The 16,402-nt window shown below is 41.3% G+C and overlaps 2 protein-coding genes across 2 annotated transcripts in view; one reads left to right on the top strand and one right to left on the bottom strand.

Annotated features, from left to right (window-relative positions):
* The first annotated feature begins 40 nt into the window (after nucleotides 1-40).
* Nucleotides 41-2,748, top strand: LOC121456559. Its single transcript, XM_041665249.1, has 3 exons — nucleotides 41-133; nucleotides 1,652-1,770; nucleotides 1,911-2,748. Exons 1-3 carry the CDS (start codon nucleotides 41-43, stop codon nucleotides 2,746-2,748), a joined length of 1,050 nt encoding a protein of 349 aa, XP_041521183.1.
* Btbd1 (BTB domain containing 1) overlaps nucleotides 970-16,402 on the bottom strand; it is a 31,511-nt gene continuing 16,078 nt past the window's right edge. Inside the window, exons 4-8 of the mRNA XM_041645931.1 lie at nucleotides 15,134-15,331; nucleotides 10,687-10,879; nucleotides 5,688-5,775; nucleotides 4,018-4,164; nucleotides 970-3,610 (exon numbers count right to left, since the gene is read on the bottom strand). Coding sequence (XP_041501865.1) covers nucleotides 3,452-3,610; nucleotides 4,018-4,164; nucleotides 5,688-5,775; nucleotides 10,687-10,879; nucleotides 15,134-15,331 — 785 coding nt within the window. The 3' untranslated portion in view covers nucleotides 970-3,451. The remainder of the gene's footprint in view (nucleotides 3,611-4,017; nucleotides 4,165-5,687; nucleotides 5,776-10,686; nucleotides 10,880-15,133; nucleotides 15,332-16,402) is intronic.

Here is a 16,402-nt window from a genome sequence, read left to right as displayed (position 1 = left end):
ATGGTGACAAGAGTAGCCAGCCTCAGTGCTAGTCTTCCCCATGCGGCATCGTGGTCATTCGCACAGCGCAGTGCGAAAGGAGGGGATTTACAATGGGAAATGGAATAAGACGGCTCTCGAGAGAGGAGCAGAGGCCAGTCAAGACGACTGCTGAAGTCAGGGACTGGCCTTGCTTAGTTAGGGTAGAATGTGTGGGCAAGATACGCCCAGAGGTAGGAAGATATCTGCCACCTAAATGGGAGATAGTAACAGGTGGGATGGAGCATGAGTGCTGAACACAGCCATTGAAGGCTGCGCTCAGAATGGAGCATCTCAGTTCACCTCACAGACACAGCAGTCCCAAAGTGTGTGTGTGATGTGCTCATGAGGAAAGGGGCTGAAAGGCTAGGGACAGCAAGCTTGAAGGCTCAGGCAGGGATCCATGTGTTTAACCACACCACATCTATTTTTTTTTTTAAATAAATTACAATCGAGACACATGAAATCCCCTGGATACTTGACAGCTTCTCCGATCTAGCAGGTTTTCACCCCCACATCTGACTTCCAAGTCATTGTTGGTAACTAGAACGATAAAGACTTAGTTTAAACCTACGTACTGTGGCCATGGCAGAGCCTGGGTCACGTAATTGGAAGGCCCTACAGGCCACAGCCAGGGGCCAGAGGGGCGTTGACTGCAGGGCTGTGGGGCCATAGAGAAGAATTAAACTATCAGTAGATTCTTCTGTAGCTAAGCTGACAGAAAAATATCAGCACTCACTCTACTAGGGCCACTCTCCATGGGCCAATGGGGTCCTTTTCACTCAAACCACATTAGGCACCTGCTGTACCTCTGAACTGTCCCCCGCCCCGTTCTGTAAGCACTGGTTAAAATTAAAAGTGCTTAAGAGCTAACCTGTAATTAACTAGAACCTTTGTATAAAGCGTCTCACATTCAGCTCCTAGAGAAAAAGATACATGACAAAAGATAGGTAAACAAAAAGGATAAATTTATTTTAAAGATTCCAGGTGATGTCCCAATGTCAGTGAGTGGTTCCATCAGCCACATCCCTTTACAGTTGTTCATAAGAAGCAAGGCACATGAGTGCCCCAGAGTCAGAAGCACTAGTTACCTCTGCATGCAGCACTTGGTAAGGAAGAAGTACTCCCCACCGCTACTAGTCTTTGCTAAACTTCGGTTAAGCAGAAGCACACATTCCATGGGTATTCCAGCTAACTGAGGCTGGCAACATGAGACCACGGTACCAGGGCCAACAGAAAACAGTGCCCTTTCTTCAGTAACTCCAAGAGGCCCTGGCCACCAGCACATCACCTCCCTGCCCTCTTGAAAATACAAAATAGTACTTTTGGTGAGATCTTTTATATCCTACTTAGAAAAAATTCTTAAGTTGATACTTAGAAGAATTTTTATTTTTAACAATTTTCCACAACTACTGATGGACTGATACACCTTAAGCTTAATTTACACAAGGTTAATTTTTTGTAAGATGACCATTTTCAAGGGGAAAATGTTATCTCACTTGTATTTTAAAAATCTGCTTTATAAAAATGTAGAAATGTCACTCTGCCAGATATCCTTCTGACCCACTCTTGTTATAGACGCGCCAGCCACATTGAGAGGTCACACTTATCAAGCATGTTGCTTCTTGGCTAGAACTATGTAACTGACAAAAAGCCTCCTTCCTTTTCAGCAGGAGTGACTGGCTGGACAGCTTCATGGTGTCAAAGCAGCTGTGAGGGGCTTAGCGCTCTCTCCTGTTCCTGCTGCTGCAGGTGCTATCCTGGTACCCCATCTTCTCTCCCGTTCCTGCTGCTGCAGGTGCTATCCTGGTACCCCATCTTCTCTCCCGTTCCTGCTGCTGCAGGTGCTATCTGCTGGTACCCCATCTTCTCTCCCGTTCCTGCTGCTGCAGGTGCTATCCTGGTACCCCATCTTCTCTCCCGTTCCTGCTGCTGCAGGTGCTATCTGCTGGTACCCCATCTTCTCTCCCGTTCCTGCTGCTGCAGGTGCTATCTGCTGGTACCCCATCTTCTCTCCCGTTCCTGCTGCTGCAGGTGCTCTCCTGGTACCCCATCTTCTCTCCCGTTCCTGCTGCTGCAGGTGCTATCTGCTGGTACCCCATCTTCTCTCCCGTTCCTGCTGCTGCAGGTGCTCTCCTGGTACCCCATCTTCTCTCCCGTTCCTGCTGCTGCAGGTGCTATCCTGGTACCCCATCTTCTCTCCCGTTCCTGCTGCTGCAGGTGCTATCTGCTGGTACCCCATCTTCTCTCCCGTTCCTGCTGCTGCAGGTGCTATCTGCTGGTACCCCATCTTCTCTCCCGTTCCTGCTGCTGCAGGTGCTCTCCTGGTACCCCATCTTCTCTCCCGTTCCTGCTGCTGCAGGTGCTCTCCTGGTACCCCATCTTCTCTCCCGTTCCTGCTGCTGCAGGTGCTATCCTGGTACCCCATCTTCTCTCCCGTTCCTGCTGCTGCAGGTGCTATCTGCTGGTACCCCATCTTCTCTCCCGTTCCTGCTGCTGCAGGTGCTATCTGCTGGTACCCCATCTTCTCTCCTGTTCCTGCTGCTGCAGGTGCTATCTGCTGGTACCCCATCTTCTCTCCCGTTCCTGCTGCTGCAGGTGCTCTCCTGGTACCCCATCTTCTCTCCCGTTCCTGCTGCTGCAGGTGCTCTCCTGGTACCCCATCTTCTCTCCCGTTCCTGCTGCTGCAGGTGCTATCTGCTGGTACCCCATCTTCTCTCGGCCATCTAGAAGTCACTGGCAGCCCCGTGACAGGCAGAGCAGGATGGGAGTGACAAAGAATCCACTTAGATCATCCCTGTGGTCTGTTTGCAACAATTATTGTCACTGTATACAAGCTCCACTTACAGTTTTAAACAGTACTATGCAATACACTACTATACTATTACAAAATACCTTTCTATAAATACACTGAAAGTTTTCTTGGGTGTTTTTAGTCTTACTTTTAGCACTATTCCAAATGCTAACAACCAGATATTTCAAAACCCAAATATAAAGTCAGCTTTCTTAATTTTCTAAAATTAGTTATTTGAGTTAAAAAGAATTCTGTAGGAATACTGACCCATTTCACATAACTTTCAAAATAGTAAAAACAAAAGCTTTTAAAAAAGTGAAAACACCCACATCTGCTACATAAGACAAAAATCTTTCAGTTCCCAAACTACTGAAAGACCAAGAGTCAGTGGAGCTATGAATCACACAAGACGAAGCGGAAAGACTGCGCTTTTCACACAAACCTGGTTCTCTTTGCCCCGAGGGTTAGAAGAAAATGGAAAACCTGCCTTTGAATCATGCAGAGATGTAAATAAACTTTTACTTCCTCTAAGAAACTAAAATGTTTCTTATTCTGTAGTTATAAATACTCATGACACTCGACTATTTGTGGCCAGTTGTTTATGCTCTGTGATTAGACTGAATGGTCATTAACACTAGATTATGTATAAAATATTATTTCCGGTATTTGTCCATCTTCTATTGAAGTGCCATTATTATTGCCAGGGGAGCTGAAAAATAAAAAAACAGTCTTGCTTGCAGCAGGGGTCTCATGTACCACTTTCTTCAGTCCTTTTGTTCCATAGTGAGAATCTGGACCCTAAATGAGAAGCAGTGGTTTAGTGACTGTCATCTAGGAAGCTCACTGTGTTCTGCCCTAGTCAGTACAGATCCCGTATAAAATTTCACTCAGTCATTCAATGAAATATGGAGTTTTTGCTTAAAAACAATTTAAAACACCAATAAAGAGTGAGGCCATGAACAACTGTGGAAAGGTCTCAGTCTTAAGGGAACAGTACTTTCTCTTGTGTGGAAAGTTCAATTTCTTTAAACAAAGGGATAGTCCTTAGGAAGAACTCTTCTCTCAGAATAGCGTAGCGCTGACAGCACTTAAAGCCATCGAGTGTCTTTGCTCCGCTTTCCCCTCCCCGTTTCTAAGAGGCTCCCCTACCAGGGGCTTTGTAAGCATGGAAGGCAGGAGCCACACTGAGTCCGGGCAGCTCTTACCTTGAGGGTTGCGCATGCTGTGTAGCACACGTTGGGCAGGATCTCTATAGGTTCTTTGAACATGACCCTGAATGTGTTGGCGGTGCCGTCACAACTGAATCCAGTATCATTCTGTCCCAGGGTTTGTTTTTTCTCATATTCAATGATCTGTGGTTTAAAAGAGAAGTGACATCTAAGTTAAACTCTAACAGTCTTGCAGAAAGAATGGGAAGCTTTAGAAGCTGCAGCTCAGACTGTACACTTTCCATGTTCTAATTTTTCTCCACTTATCTCTAATTATCAGATGCCTTTTTAAAGCATTCGATGGTCAGGAAACAGCTCTTTAACTCATGCATCGCAGGAAGGGGGGGGAGGCATCGAGCAGTGGGGGCTTGGCTGCAGAAGAGAGGCTCCATACAAAACACAGTTTGGTGTGTGAACTTTTAGAATGCGGACTTGAGCAGGGCACAGCAGTGCACGCCTTTAATCTCAGCACTTGGGAGGCATAGGTGATCTCTCTGTGTTTGAGGCCAGCCTGATCTATCTACAAAGTGAGTTCCATGGCAGCCAGGACTGACAGAGAAACCCTATCTGCGGACGAGTGGAGATGTGAACTTGAGATATTGGAGGGGAAAAAAAAAAAAAATCTTTCTCCTTGTTTAGCCCATGTTTTATTCATAGGATAATCTCTCAACATTTTCAGTCTCAGTATTTACTGAAATTAAAATGCCCCTAAATGCACTGCCATGTCTGTGAATAATTTAAATTAGCTCTATATTATTAGTCCTAAGCGATACACGAGACATCATGGGAACCCTCCAGGAGAGTCAGCCAATAGAGGACATGAAATATGCAGGCAGTGCCAGTTCAGAGGATAAAGAAGCTGGACAGAGAGGAAACTGCTTCATGGAGGACGGCTTGAAAAGCTCAAGGCAGAGCTTACACCAATTACTAGGAGGACTTCCATACATGGGACAGTGCCCCAAGCCTGCCTTCCTGCCAACAGTCTAGGAAACAGTACGAAAATGGACAAAAGCCACCAGTACTTGGGAGACACAAACACACGGATTTCTTTAAGTTCAAGGTCAGCCTGGTGTACAAAGCTAGTTCTAGGACAGCCAGGACTACACAGAGAAACCCTGTCTGGAAACAAAACAAAAGAAGCAAGAAGATAGTGATCCTGGAATTATTTCCAATTTCAACCTCTGGCCTTTATGTACACTACACCCACCTGCACAGACCAGCACATACGTGTACCTACCACTACCCCCCCTCCCCCAAGCACACAAACTTCAAGGAAACATTCACTAAGAGCATTTGGCATTACAGTATGTTAGGAACTATATCTCAGCTGGTAGACACATGGTATTAGGAGAAGTTGCCCAGAAAAATGAGGCTTCACTACAGCGGTTAAAATGGCTCTTGTCACTAGGTAACATAACTGGCTAGGTGAATTTGGATGGACTTCATGGAGGGTATCTAAACATTTTTAAATACTGGTCAACACTCAGATGAAACTTCAAGAAATTTCACAGGAAAACCCATCAATTCTGTCTCCTATTTTTAGACCCTTGTATCCAGACAGGAACTATTTAATGGCAAGGGCTAAGTAGTGGCTGCCTTTTAAAGCAAATAAAAAAGCTGGACAGTAAGGAGCAGAATGAAATCTTCATAACAGGGATGGGGAGTACCTGTATGTTCACTTGATAATCCGTGGGCCCATGAATAGATCCATACAAACCAAATCCAACTACAGAGATTCTTCTGTTTACTGTGAACCTGCGAGAAAGGATCCCATTACAAAATAACATAAAAAATTTTCTAAGTGTTCATATTTTGAAGATTATAGCTTTTTAAAAGTGGTATCTGGATTTTAGCTACAAAAAGGAAATCATCATAAAAGGCACTTTTGAAAATGTCATCTTCACTGCCCACAAATCCTAATGCTAACCGAAGAGGCCCTCAAGCAAGATTTGTTCCGTACAGAGGATTGTAACCTGAACACCTGCTCTCATACAGTGGCTGACTCTGTGCTGCACGCACTCATCCCAATCTCCCTCGTGACCATTCTAGTCATTAAGATCAAAGTCCCATCCCAGCACTCGGGAGGCAGAGGCAGGCGGATCTCTGTGAGTTCGAGACCAGCCTGGTCTAGAAAAGCTAGTTCCAGGACAGGAACCAAAAGCTACGGAGAAACCCTGTCTCGAAAATCCAAAAAAAAAAAAAAAAAAAAAAAAAAGATCAAAGTCCCAAACCTGGACATTCTGTCAGTTCAGTGAATACTTACCAAGGGCCTAGCATATTCTGTCTGTGTGGCTGGTCAGGAAACAATGGTGAACAAGGCACAGTTTCCGTCTCTGCCATATGGGAGACAGTGATAAACAAGAAGAGAGGGACAAATACTAACTCTATATTGTGGAAAGAGCTGAAAATGTACTAAGCTAACTGCTGGTGGTAGATGGGTAGAGACAGGCACCAACTCACATTGGTGGATTTGGATAAAGGCTCCAGAAAATAATTAGCAAGTCTAGTTTGGTCACAATAGTCAAGAAATACTGATCTATCTTACTTCATTTACTGTATGTGTAAAAAAGATATTCCCTACAAAGCAACTGAAAAGACCGTATGACACACAATGGTTACAGGTAACCTGTATCCCAGCATCTGCAGTTCCGATCACTATTACTACTCCGGCACATGCACTGAGCCCACAGCTCCTCTTACTATAACTCACCTCCTTGAAATAGCACAGCAGCCCTACACATTAGTGAACTATCTATTTTTATTCTCCCCAGTTTCTGTAGTCAGTGAAACAAGCTCTAGCCAGGCATGGCTGCAACAACTTTCACGTTGAGGTTACCAGGAAGTCAAAGCAGGAGGAAACCTTGTGCTCGCAAGATCAAGACCGTCCAGACAACACAGTGGAAGAAAGAAGGTGCTGGGAACACAAAGGTCATGCAAAGGCTGCTGTGCTCACAGAGCACCAGGGAATATTCATTCAAGGTTGTCTTTTCAAGGAAAAATATGTATAACCTGTTTTCTGCCTAGAAGGCTGGGATTAGAGGTGGCTATTAGCCTAGGCGATCCATGCACTATCTGCAGGACCTGGACATAGCAAGCTCCCACAAGCAGAACTGGAGACATTTAATACTTACTCTAGGTGACCTTTGTATTATTATCCTCCAAGCTGCCACAACCATGACTGAAGGTGGCTAATAACCCAGATGACCTCTGCCCTAGCTACATGACCTAGACCACACCTCCTCCATAGGCCTAACTACCGAACCCATCTTCATGGGAAGAGACATGCACTTGGATAATCTAGGCTATTTGCAGTTCTTCATTATATGATGATATATGATTCATAGCAAAACTGTTTCATAGCTTCCATCATTTCCTTAGACTCAATTCCCAGGAGCAGTGCTGAGGAAAATCAAAGGCATACTCTCAAGCTTTATGATATTTGTCAAACTGCTTCAGAGAGTCCCCCACTTGTCATTTATCTTTAAACTTCATGGTTTGGGACATAAAATTCTTTACCAAACAATGATCTGTTCTAGGCTGAAAGGCCCCATCATCCTCATCTGTTGTAGTACGTTCAAAGCTTTGTTTTTGTTTAATGTTAAAACTTTAATTTATATAAATACTGCATGGGATCAGTAAAGATCCAACTCCAGTGGCCAATCCTTCCCTCTTTTATTCCGTTCTAAATGCTCACCTGGCCTCATGGCTCTGACCTCTATAGTGTGGTCCATATCTCACTCCTTATAGACTCAGTGTTCTTTTTCGTATTTGAGCTGCTCCTCCCTTTGGTAAAATACAATTTATTCTTCCAGATTAACTTTATATTTTCTGAGGCCACTCCTCTACCAAAAACATGGGACTTCTGAAAGGAACTTTCTAGCATACACAATTTAAGAGGCTAATTCATCCTTAGTGAAGTGTAATTTCAGGCAAAGTTCTCTAGATCCCACAGAACTATTTGCTGACCATTTTGGAGTTTAATCCTACTCTATTATAGTAACATTCAACATAATAAATATAACTACAATATAGTAAATATATAACTACAATATAGTAAAATATGTACTTAAAATGTTATTTACTCAATATATCTCATTGTTTTACATTAAAGTCTTGGGTTTCTTACTGTGGTAATACACATATAAAGTGTACCACATTAGTCATTAAGTACACAGTAAGTGGCATTAAGTACATTTACGCCACTGTACACTGTGACCACTGTTCATTTCTGTAACTGAGGGCTTTTATTTTAACAGGGTTTACAATAATGGTAAGAATAATCTCAAATTCACATTTTAAAGCAGCAATTATTCTCTTATTAGTTCCAATAGGCTTTTGTTAGGTTCTCTTCACCCTAAGGTTCAGGTACAAGGAGCCAGTGACACTACAATTCCTATGATGTACAGAATAGATCCAAGACTCCCAGAATTCATGAAATGAAAACTGTTTGCAGTGACTGTAATCATATTTTATTTACAAGCCAAAGATATTTTAGTGATTTCCATAAATGGCAAGTACCATAAAAATAAATAAAACTTACGTATTGTTGCCATTGGTAATTACACATATAGCCACACACATACAAAATTTATACCCAAACATGTGTAGTCACATGTGAAGACACACACAGACACTCCTATCTACCTCCCACTTAAATCCCATGATTTAACACCCTACACTGTTATCTTTATTTTACAAAAGAGCAATTGGAGTTCACGCATCCGGTGACTTGACCAAGGCTGCCCTACTAAGAGCTGCTGCACCTGGACAAACCCTTGAGATTCAGCCCAGAGCAGTCTCCTGCACTGCATACATTATCCTTTCCCTTATCCTCAGCTCCGTAGGAAAGCTGAGCTTCAGTTTGCTTGGGAACATGCAAATAAAGTCTCTAGCAGAAAAGGACTAAAAAATCTAAGCAAATATTTTAGAATCTGAACAGCTTTCAGCCAGTAGGTGAGTTCAGATATGGAGATATGATACAGAGAAGTGACTCAACTTTGTCAACTTCTGGAACGTAAGGCATTAACATGTGCATGCTTTGTAGCCGACACACGTAAAGCACATACACACGGAGCTGTGCATTTGGGTTTGCCTGCTAGTGTCCTCCCAAAAGTCTGTGTACTGGAGTATGAATCTTCCTGTCCGCTTCATTATTTTGCCCTAAACTTTTATCATCAGCTGTACTTATTTCTCCTTTGTTTTACAGATAGACCATTTATCCCTTAAGCATGACAATATGAATCATTTCAAGTCAGTAAAGGAAGAAGAACAAAACATTTATTTGCCTGGCAGTGGTGGCGCATGCCTTTATCCCAGCACTCAGGAGGCAGAGAAAGATGGATCTCTGTGAGTTTGGGGCTAGCCTGGCCCACAGAGTGAGTTCCAGGACAGCAAAGACTTGTTACACAGAGATGCCCTGTCTTAGGGAAAAAAAATAAAATAAAAAATTATATGTGTGTGTGTGTGTGTGTATATATATATATATATATATATATATATATATATATATGTAGTGTGTGTATGTATAAAATAAATATTTTGTATTATGTATTTATATATTATAGAAAAACTGAGCTTCCTAGAGCTATGTACTAAAGTACATCCAGAATTAATGGAAAAGGCCTCTCCTTTCTGATTATATGGGGCTCTAATTTATAACTGCATCAATGACTCTTTTGCTAGGAGAAACCTAGCAAAGGTGGGTATCTCTAGCTAGAGTTTCAATTCTTAATTTCTCTTCAGCGGTCAATCATTGTTAGTGAAATGTTTTCTAGACTTAATCTATTAATAGTTATCAGCATGTACAAAGGTAAAATTTTATCAATGGCACCCCTACCACCTCCGGAGTCTTGCTGTCTATAGGAACCACTGTTTTCTTTAGTCTCCCACAGTGAAGAGCTATATTAACAGATCACTGTCCAAATATACTCTATCTGTTCTCACAGCACTCTACACCCTATGGTGAGCGGTCCAGACTGTGTCTCTCATTCAACTCTTATCTGAATGTGGCTTCCTTCAGGAGCTAACCACATGGTATTCCCTTCTCTCAATGCTCCAGGAACCTCTGTTCCTTGGAGGTCTGATACAAACTCACCTGTGCTCTTTGTGAATGGACAGTTCTCTGACAACTTAACTCCTCCCAGGTAACTGGTCTACTCAGGCTTTCTTCTCCGGTCAATTCTGATAATTTATATTTGCCTATAAAATGATCCATTCCATCAAGATGTTCAATTTATCAGCACAGAGTAAACCCAGAATTAAAGTAAAAATTTTAGCATATGATAGTCACATTTTGATTTCTAAATAGGAATTTGAAGAATTGCTTCTTCTAGGACGGTTTGTCCTATTGATCTTTTAAGGAAAACAGATTATGTATTCATCAGTTTTAACTCACTCCGTTCTTCATTTGCCTATTTAATTTCTCTAGTGCTCTTTCTATATCCACTTTCTATTCACTTTGATTAAACACTTAAATCACTTGTTCCTACTCTTATTTGCTAAAAGCAGTTATTTTTTCTTTGTGTGCAGCTTTGGCCTCATCCTGTATTAAGCAAACTATAGAATGAAATATTGGCTAACTGCCTCTCACACGCTGAGGAGGCTAAGAAAGGCTAAGCACCAACTGCCGCCCTCCCCCACGTGCCCAGCCCACACTCCGGCAGATACCTGATTCTGTCGCTTGTCCCACTGTAGCCCCAGCGGCTCTCTACTTGCTGGAATCTATTGATGCAGCACTCCTTTCCTCGGAGGCAGCAGCGTGGTCGATCAATGTATTCTACTCGGGGTTTAGGGTTGACGGTAAAATGAAGAAAGAGGTTTACCACTTCACGGTCTGACAAAATTCCAGACTGAGCAGGACCTGCAGAGTTACAAAATAAACTTAGCATATAAAATTTTAGCATACATTTGAAGTTTTGATCAATCTTTTCAAAACTAACCTGAAAGAATGTGTTAAGATATGTGAAAACTGAGACGGAGCTCCCCATAGCAGAAATCATTTTCTGTCTTCTCTTGAGTACCACTGACTTCCACCTAACAGAAGGAGCATGCTCTCTGTGGGACCCTCCACCTCCCACTTCCTACCTGTTCAACACTAGAATCTCAACAAGGGACATTTCTGCCCACAAAGACAGGAACTAAGCTTTCTTTTTGGAATATAAAAGCGAGCAGATAGTGAGAACTGTGGTTGAGAAAGCTAGGGAAATAGAAAACTACACAGTACAATTTCCCAATTCACTTTTTCTTATTTGAGAAAAATGCCAAATACTTTCCAAATACTTTGAACTTACCAGAATAGTGCTCCCTCATAAAAGAGGCCAGAAGATCCCTTGCAAAGCCAGTAGAAACAGTGGAGTAAGAATCTTCAAAATACTAGGAAATTTGGAATAAGAAGCCTACTGATTTTAAAACCCAGAATTTTAAAAAAATTCTGTATGAGAGCCAGGTGTGGTGGCACATCCCAGAACCTGGGATGCAGAGGCAGCTGAATTTCTGTAAGTTCAGGGTCAGCACACTCTATATAGCAATTTCCCAGTCACAGCAGCTATATAGTGAGACCCTGATTCAAATTAATTTAATTAATTAATTTAAGAATCACATATAAAATGACAAAATATATTGGCTTGACATACATGATGCAAGCTTTATTGTAATCTTTGGATAAGAAAAGAATATAAAGCAATCAGAAAGAGCTGGCGACAGAGAGGGAAGGAGGAGTGAAGGAAGGTACTAAAAAACAGAACTGAACCTACTATGATGAAACAAGAGACGAAGATGGAAATTTCCTCCAGATAAGGGCGAGGAGACGCCTCAGTCTGTAAGGTTGAACCCCAGCACCCATGTAAGAAGTCAGGGATGGTGGGGCATACTTGCAATCCTAGCACGGGGAGGTCAAGCCAGGCAAAGTCCAAGTGAGAGACTGTCTCAAAAAGAAAAGCCATGTAAACAGTTCCTAAGGAAAAACACCCAAGGCTGACCTCTGGCCTCTACATATTTGTGCATAACATCACAATACACACAAACACACACACACCTCTTTTTCAGGTTAAAAATGTATGTCAAGCCTATGGCAAGAGAATTTTCCTTAGTTGAAAAGAATCACTGGGTAGTTATGGCACACCTTTAATCCCCGCACTCAAGAGCGGAAGAGCAGAGGCAGGCAGATCTCTGAGTGCGAAGCCAGCCTAGTCTACAAAGCAAGTGCCAGAGACAGCCAGAGCTACACAGAGAAAATTTGTCTCAGGGAAGGAGGGGAGGAAAAGGGAAAAAAGAAAGTCTTCAGGTGATGAAGAACATGTAATAGCTTAAAGAAGGTAAAATAGCATGCGCTAAAATTAACAGCAGTAAATCAAAAAATTAATATCCGTTGTGTAAAATCATATCTCTAATCCATCATCAACAACCTATGGGAAAGCAAAGATACTGTAGAATCCTAGAAGTGCCAGAGAAAAGGTACGTATCCTTCTATAGTAATAAGAGGTAATAAGAAGACTGGCTAAGGGAAATAACGGAAGCCAAAAGGAAATAGGACTACGTCTACATAACAGATCAATCGCTGCTAAACTGAAGCTGTATTCCTCGAAAACTGAAAGCAGGAAAAGATGTTTACAGACGGACACAGGGAAAGAAGGGCTAAGAGAATCTGACAGCCCACCTGCTGTAAGAAGGCTAACTGTCCAGTGTGACGGACGATCCGATAGCAGCACAGCAATCACCAGAGAGGATGAACTGACAGGATCTAAATGACTACTGATTTTAAGATAACAACATCTATGGGCTTTAAGAGTTAAAATACATGAAATGGCAACAAACACTGAAGGGGGTTAAATATCTTTTGTACTGCATGGGGAATTTTAATTTGAAAGTTTTAATTTTTAAGATTTAACTTTAAAATTTCATAAGGAAGCATCTGTGTATTATCAAGTAACCCACTAAGTAGTAAAAGATACTGATTTTTCTTTAAAATTGCTTAACTTTTCTTACTTTTTCACACGAAATTAGTAAGAGAATGTTTAACAAGCAAATAGAAGAAAACAAAATACCAGAAATCACTTGGTTATTTCTAAAGAAAATGAGGAGAGAAAGCAAACAAACAAAAACCACCACAAACCAGAGCTGAGTCAAGAACAAGTAGCAAAATGACAACTCAAATGTCCCAATGACCTATCACATGTCAATCAAATGTGCCTATTAAATGTAAATCAAATGTACCATAACCTTTTAAGTATAAATTTAAATCTATCAATAACCTATTAAATGTAAATCAAATATTCCAAGTAAAAGATAATGCTTGTAGAATTGGATACCTTAAAAATACAGTTTATAAGGCCGGGCGATGGTGGCGCACGCCTTTAATCCCAGCACTCGGGAGGCAGAGGCAGGCGGATCTCTGTGAGTTCGAGACCAGCCTGGTCTACAGAGCTAGTTCCAGGACAGGCTCCAAAGCCATAGAGAAACCCTGTCTTGAAAAACCAAAAAAAAAAAAAAAAAAAAACCAAAAAAAAATACAGTTTATAGGAACATTGCTGATATGCAAAGATAATGAAAACCTAATTAAAAGAATGGGAAAATATAGAATACAGGTCTAGAAAAACAAATTAATAAGCACTTACCCAGTTTGATTCCCAGCTCCAAGGGGACCCAACACCTTGGCCTCCTTGGGCAGCCACACTCATACATATACCTCTCTCTCACACACACACAATTAAATTAATCAAATTAAATCTTTAGAAAACATGGAATACAAAAAACTTTTTAAAAAGATTGTAAAACTACGTAAGTGTCAAAGATGTAAAAAAAGCTTTACTAGATTTAAAGCAGGATGTATCATAAAGATAAATAAATCCAGTAAAAGTAATTAAATACAAAATTTAATGTACCTAATAATAGAATCTTAAAATATACAAAGAAAAGATTTATGGAACCAAATGGGGACATATTTTCAAACAAAACCAAAAACTTGAAAACTTGAACCTATTTCTCTCAGTAACTGACAAGACAAAAGGAGACAGTAGATAGATACAAATTTTGGACACTATTTTTAGAATATTTATTTTGTAGATACAGGATTATTCAAGCTGTTAAGCAAGCAGATTTTCTGTAATCAACAACTTAGAATGTATTCATCTTAGAATGTGGCTATTTACTAACACTGGACATGCTGGGATATAAAATAAGTCAACAAATTTCTAAGGACTGAGATGACACAGAATTTTCTAACTATACTGGAATATAAATTTTAAGAGAAAATAAAAATAGAATCCACAAATACTTGAAAATTAAAACAAATGCCTATAACCACAGCTCTGAAAAGAAAACTTTACCACAAAATTAAAGTTGGGATTTTGCTGCTGCTGCTGCTATAGGTTACACCCAATACTGTGTGTGTATTTGCTGGGAAGCACTCCAGGGTTTAAGATGAAATAATCCCCTTCCCCCCAAGTTGCTTTTGGTCATAGATTTCAATCACAGCTATAGAAAATAGACCGCCACAATAACAGTACACAGTGTTAAGACTGTCACGTGAAGAACCAGGCTGAACTCAACTCTGCCCTTCCATGTTAGAAGAGCTTTGCTCTTTCATTTCGGATAAACTAGTGCTACGCACACCCATTCTCAACTTAGTAGTTCTACTCTGCTACACTCAACAGAAATATTCATAGGGACAAATGACATGTATATGGATCTTCTTTATAGTTATTCTTTTATTCCATGACTGTACTGTCTGCATGTATGTCTGTGTATCATGTGCACCTTGGTGCCCAAAGAGGACAGAAGAGGGCACCAGGTCCTTTGGGATTGTAGTACAGACTGTTGGGACCCACCATGTGCGTGCTAGTCACACCTGAAATTCAGTATTAAGTCTGTCTCATTTTAATCAGAAGTAGCACCCATAAATGGCAAAAAGATTTGTCCCTATAACCTTAGGAAAGGCAATTAATCTTTTCTAGTTCACTCATCTAAGCTATAAAATATGGACGCCATCATAAATAGTTCTTATGATAATTAAATGAAACTATATACGAATATATTTATTTTGTAACTAGTACTTATTAAGTCATACCTTCTAGTTTGCTTTGGAAATAGTTTCAAATTAGTGAAGGTACAGCCTTACCTGCTGCAAATTCCTCAATTGTCATCAGTGGGAACCGGATTAAGGAAAGCGCTTTTCCTAGAACTTTCTGTTTGTTTCCAAACGTCACAGGCAATTGCTGTCTCTGGCATTCTGCTTCTGCCCAACGTACAATAGCTCCAAAAAGTCGACTTTCTCGAATACTTAATGTGTCTCTTTCTAGAACTGCACAGAGTGTATCTACAGAGAAAATACAGTAAAGAACATTTTGTTCTTAATAACGTATTATTTAAGTTTTTAAAGCTCACTAAAAAAAACCAAAAGCCAACAAAACTACAGACTCAATACAACTATTAATAAAAAGTAGGATTTCCAGGTAAGATGGTGGATTAGCAGCTTCCTCTGTGCTGCCCAGTGATAAAAAGGAGCCAGGGTAAAAACAACCCACTTTTTATAAGAGCCAAAGCAAAAAGAATCAAGACTTAGATGAGACCTTTGCAGAGCAGCAGCCAGGAGTGGCCGCCCTGGCACCCACTGACCTGATCAGCAGTATCTGCCAGGGGAGAGCTCTTTCCTATGGACACAGTAGTGAACTGGAGAGTAGATATGGTCAGACGCTGACATGGTAAGCGGTGAGCAAAGAGGCGGCCTGGGCAACACAGGCTGTGGGAGTGGAGGAAGAAGTATAGCAGAGGAGTCTCGTGCTGAGACTCTCCAGTAGAGCTCTGAAGAACAGCCTGGAAGAAACCCCCTTACCAGACCTGCCTGAGACAGACAGCAACAAGAACGCTGCTGAACTTGCTGTAGTCTCCTTGTGCACAACAAAGGTAATTATCACAGGTGGCTGGCCCTCCATATCCTAGGCCTCAACCTCAGGAACCCCAAGCATGGAAAGAACCTCTGCTCCCTCGAACACTAGAGATGGCAAGTTGTAACTAACTGGTGGAGTAGAAATGGAGTCTCTGGCAGAAACAAAGTCCCCACTAGTCCTCCCCCCAGCCTCCACATGGAACCCCTCCCAGCAAGGAACACCAACCTGTTTGAATGACTGAGACTATCAGTCTTCCCTCAACCTGCAGAAGACATCAGATGGGAAGAAGAAACTACATTCATCCCAACTGGGAATCAGAAATAATCATGGTCCTAATAACCTTCAGTTCCATTTTAGTGCTCAACATTATTCTTTATTTTACCTATATTTGTATTTTTCTACTTTGGTTGCTGGTTTATCACCTTTCTGGTCTGAACAGGCTTTTATCATTTTTTTTCTGTGCCTACTATGTATTATTTTCTTACTACTTCCCATGCCCC

The sequence above is a fragment of the Microtus oregoni genome, unplaced genomic scaffold (assembly GCF_018167655.1).
Source record: "Microtus oregoni isolate MIOR12 unplaced genomic scaffold, Mior012 000000F_ref0000247, whole genome shotgun sequence".
Lineage (NCBI taxonomy): Eukaryota > Metazoa > Chordata > Mammalia > Rodentia > Cricetidae > Microtus > Microtus oregoni.
This window is presented reverse-complemented; position numbering and strand designations above follow the sequence as displayed.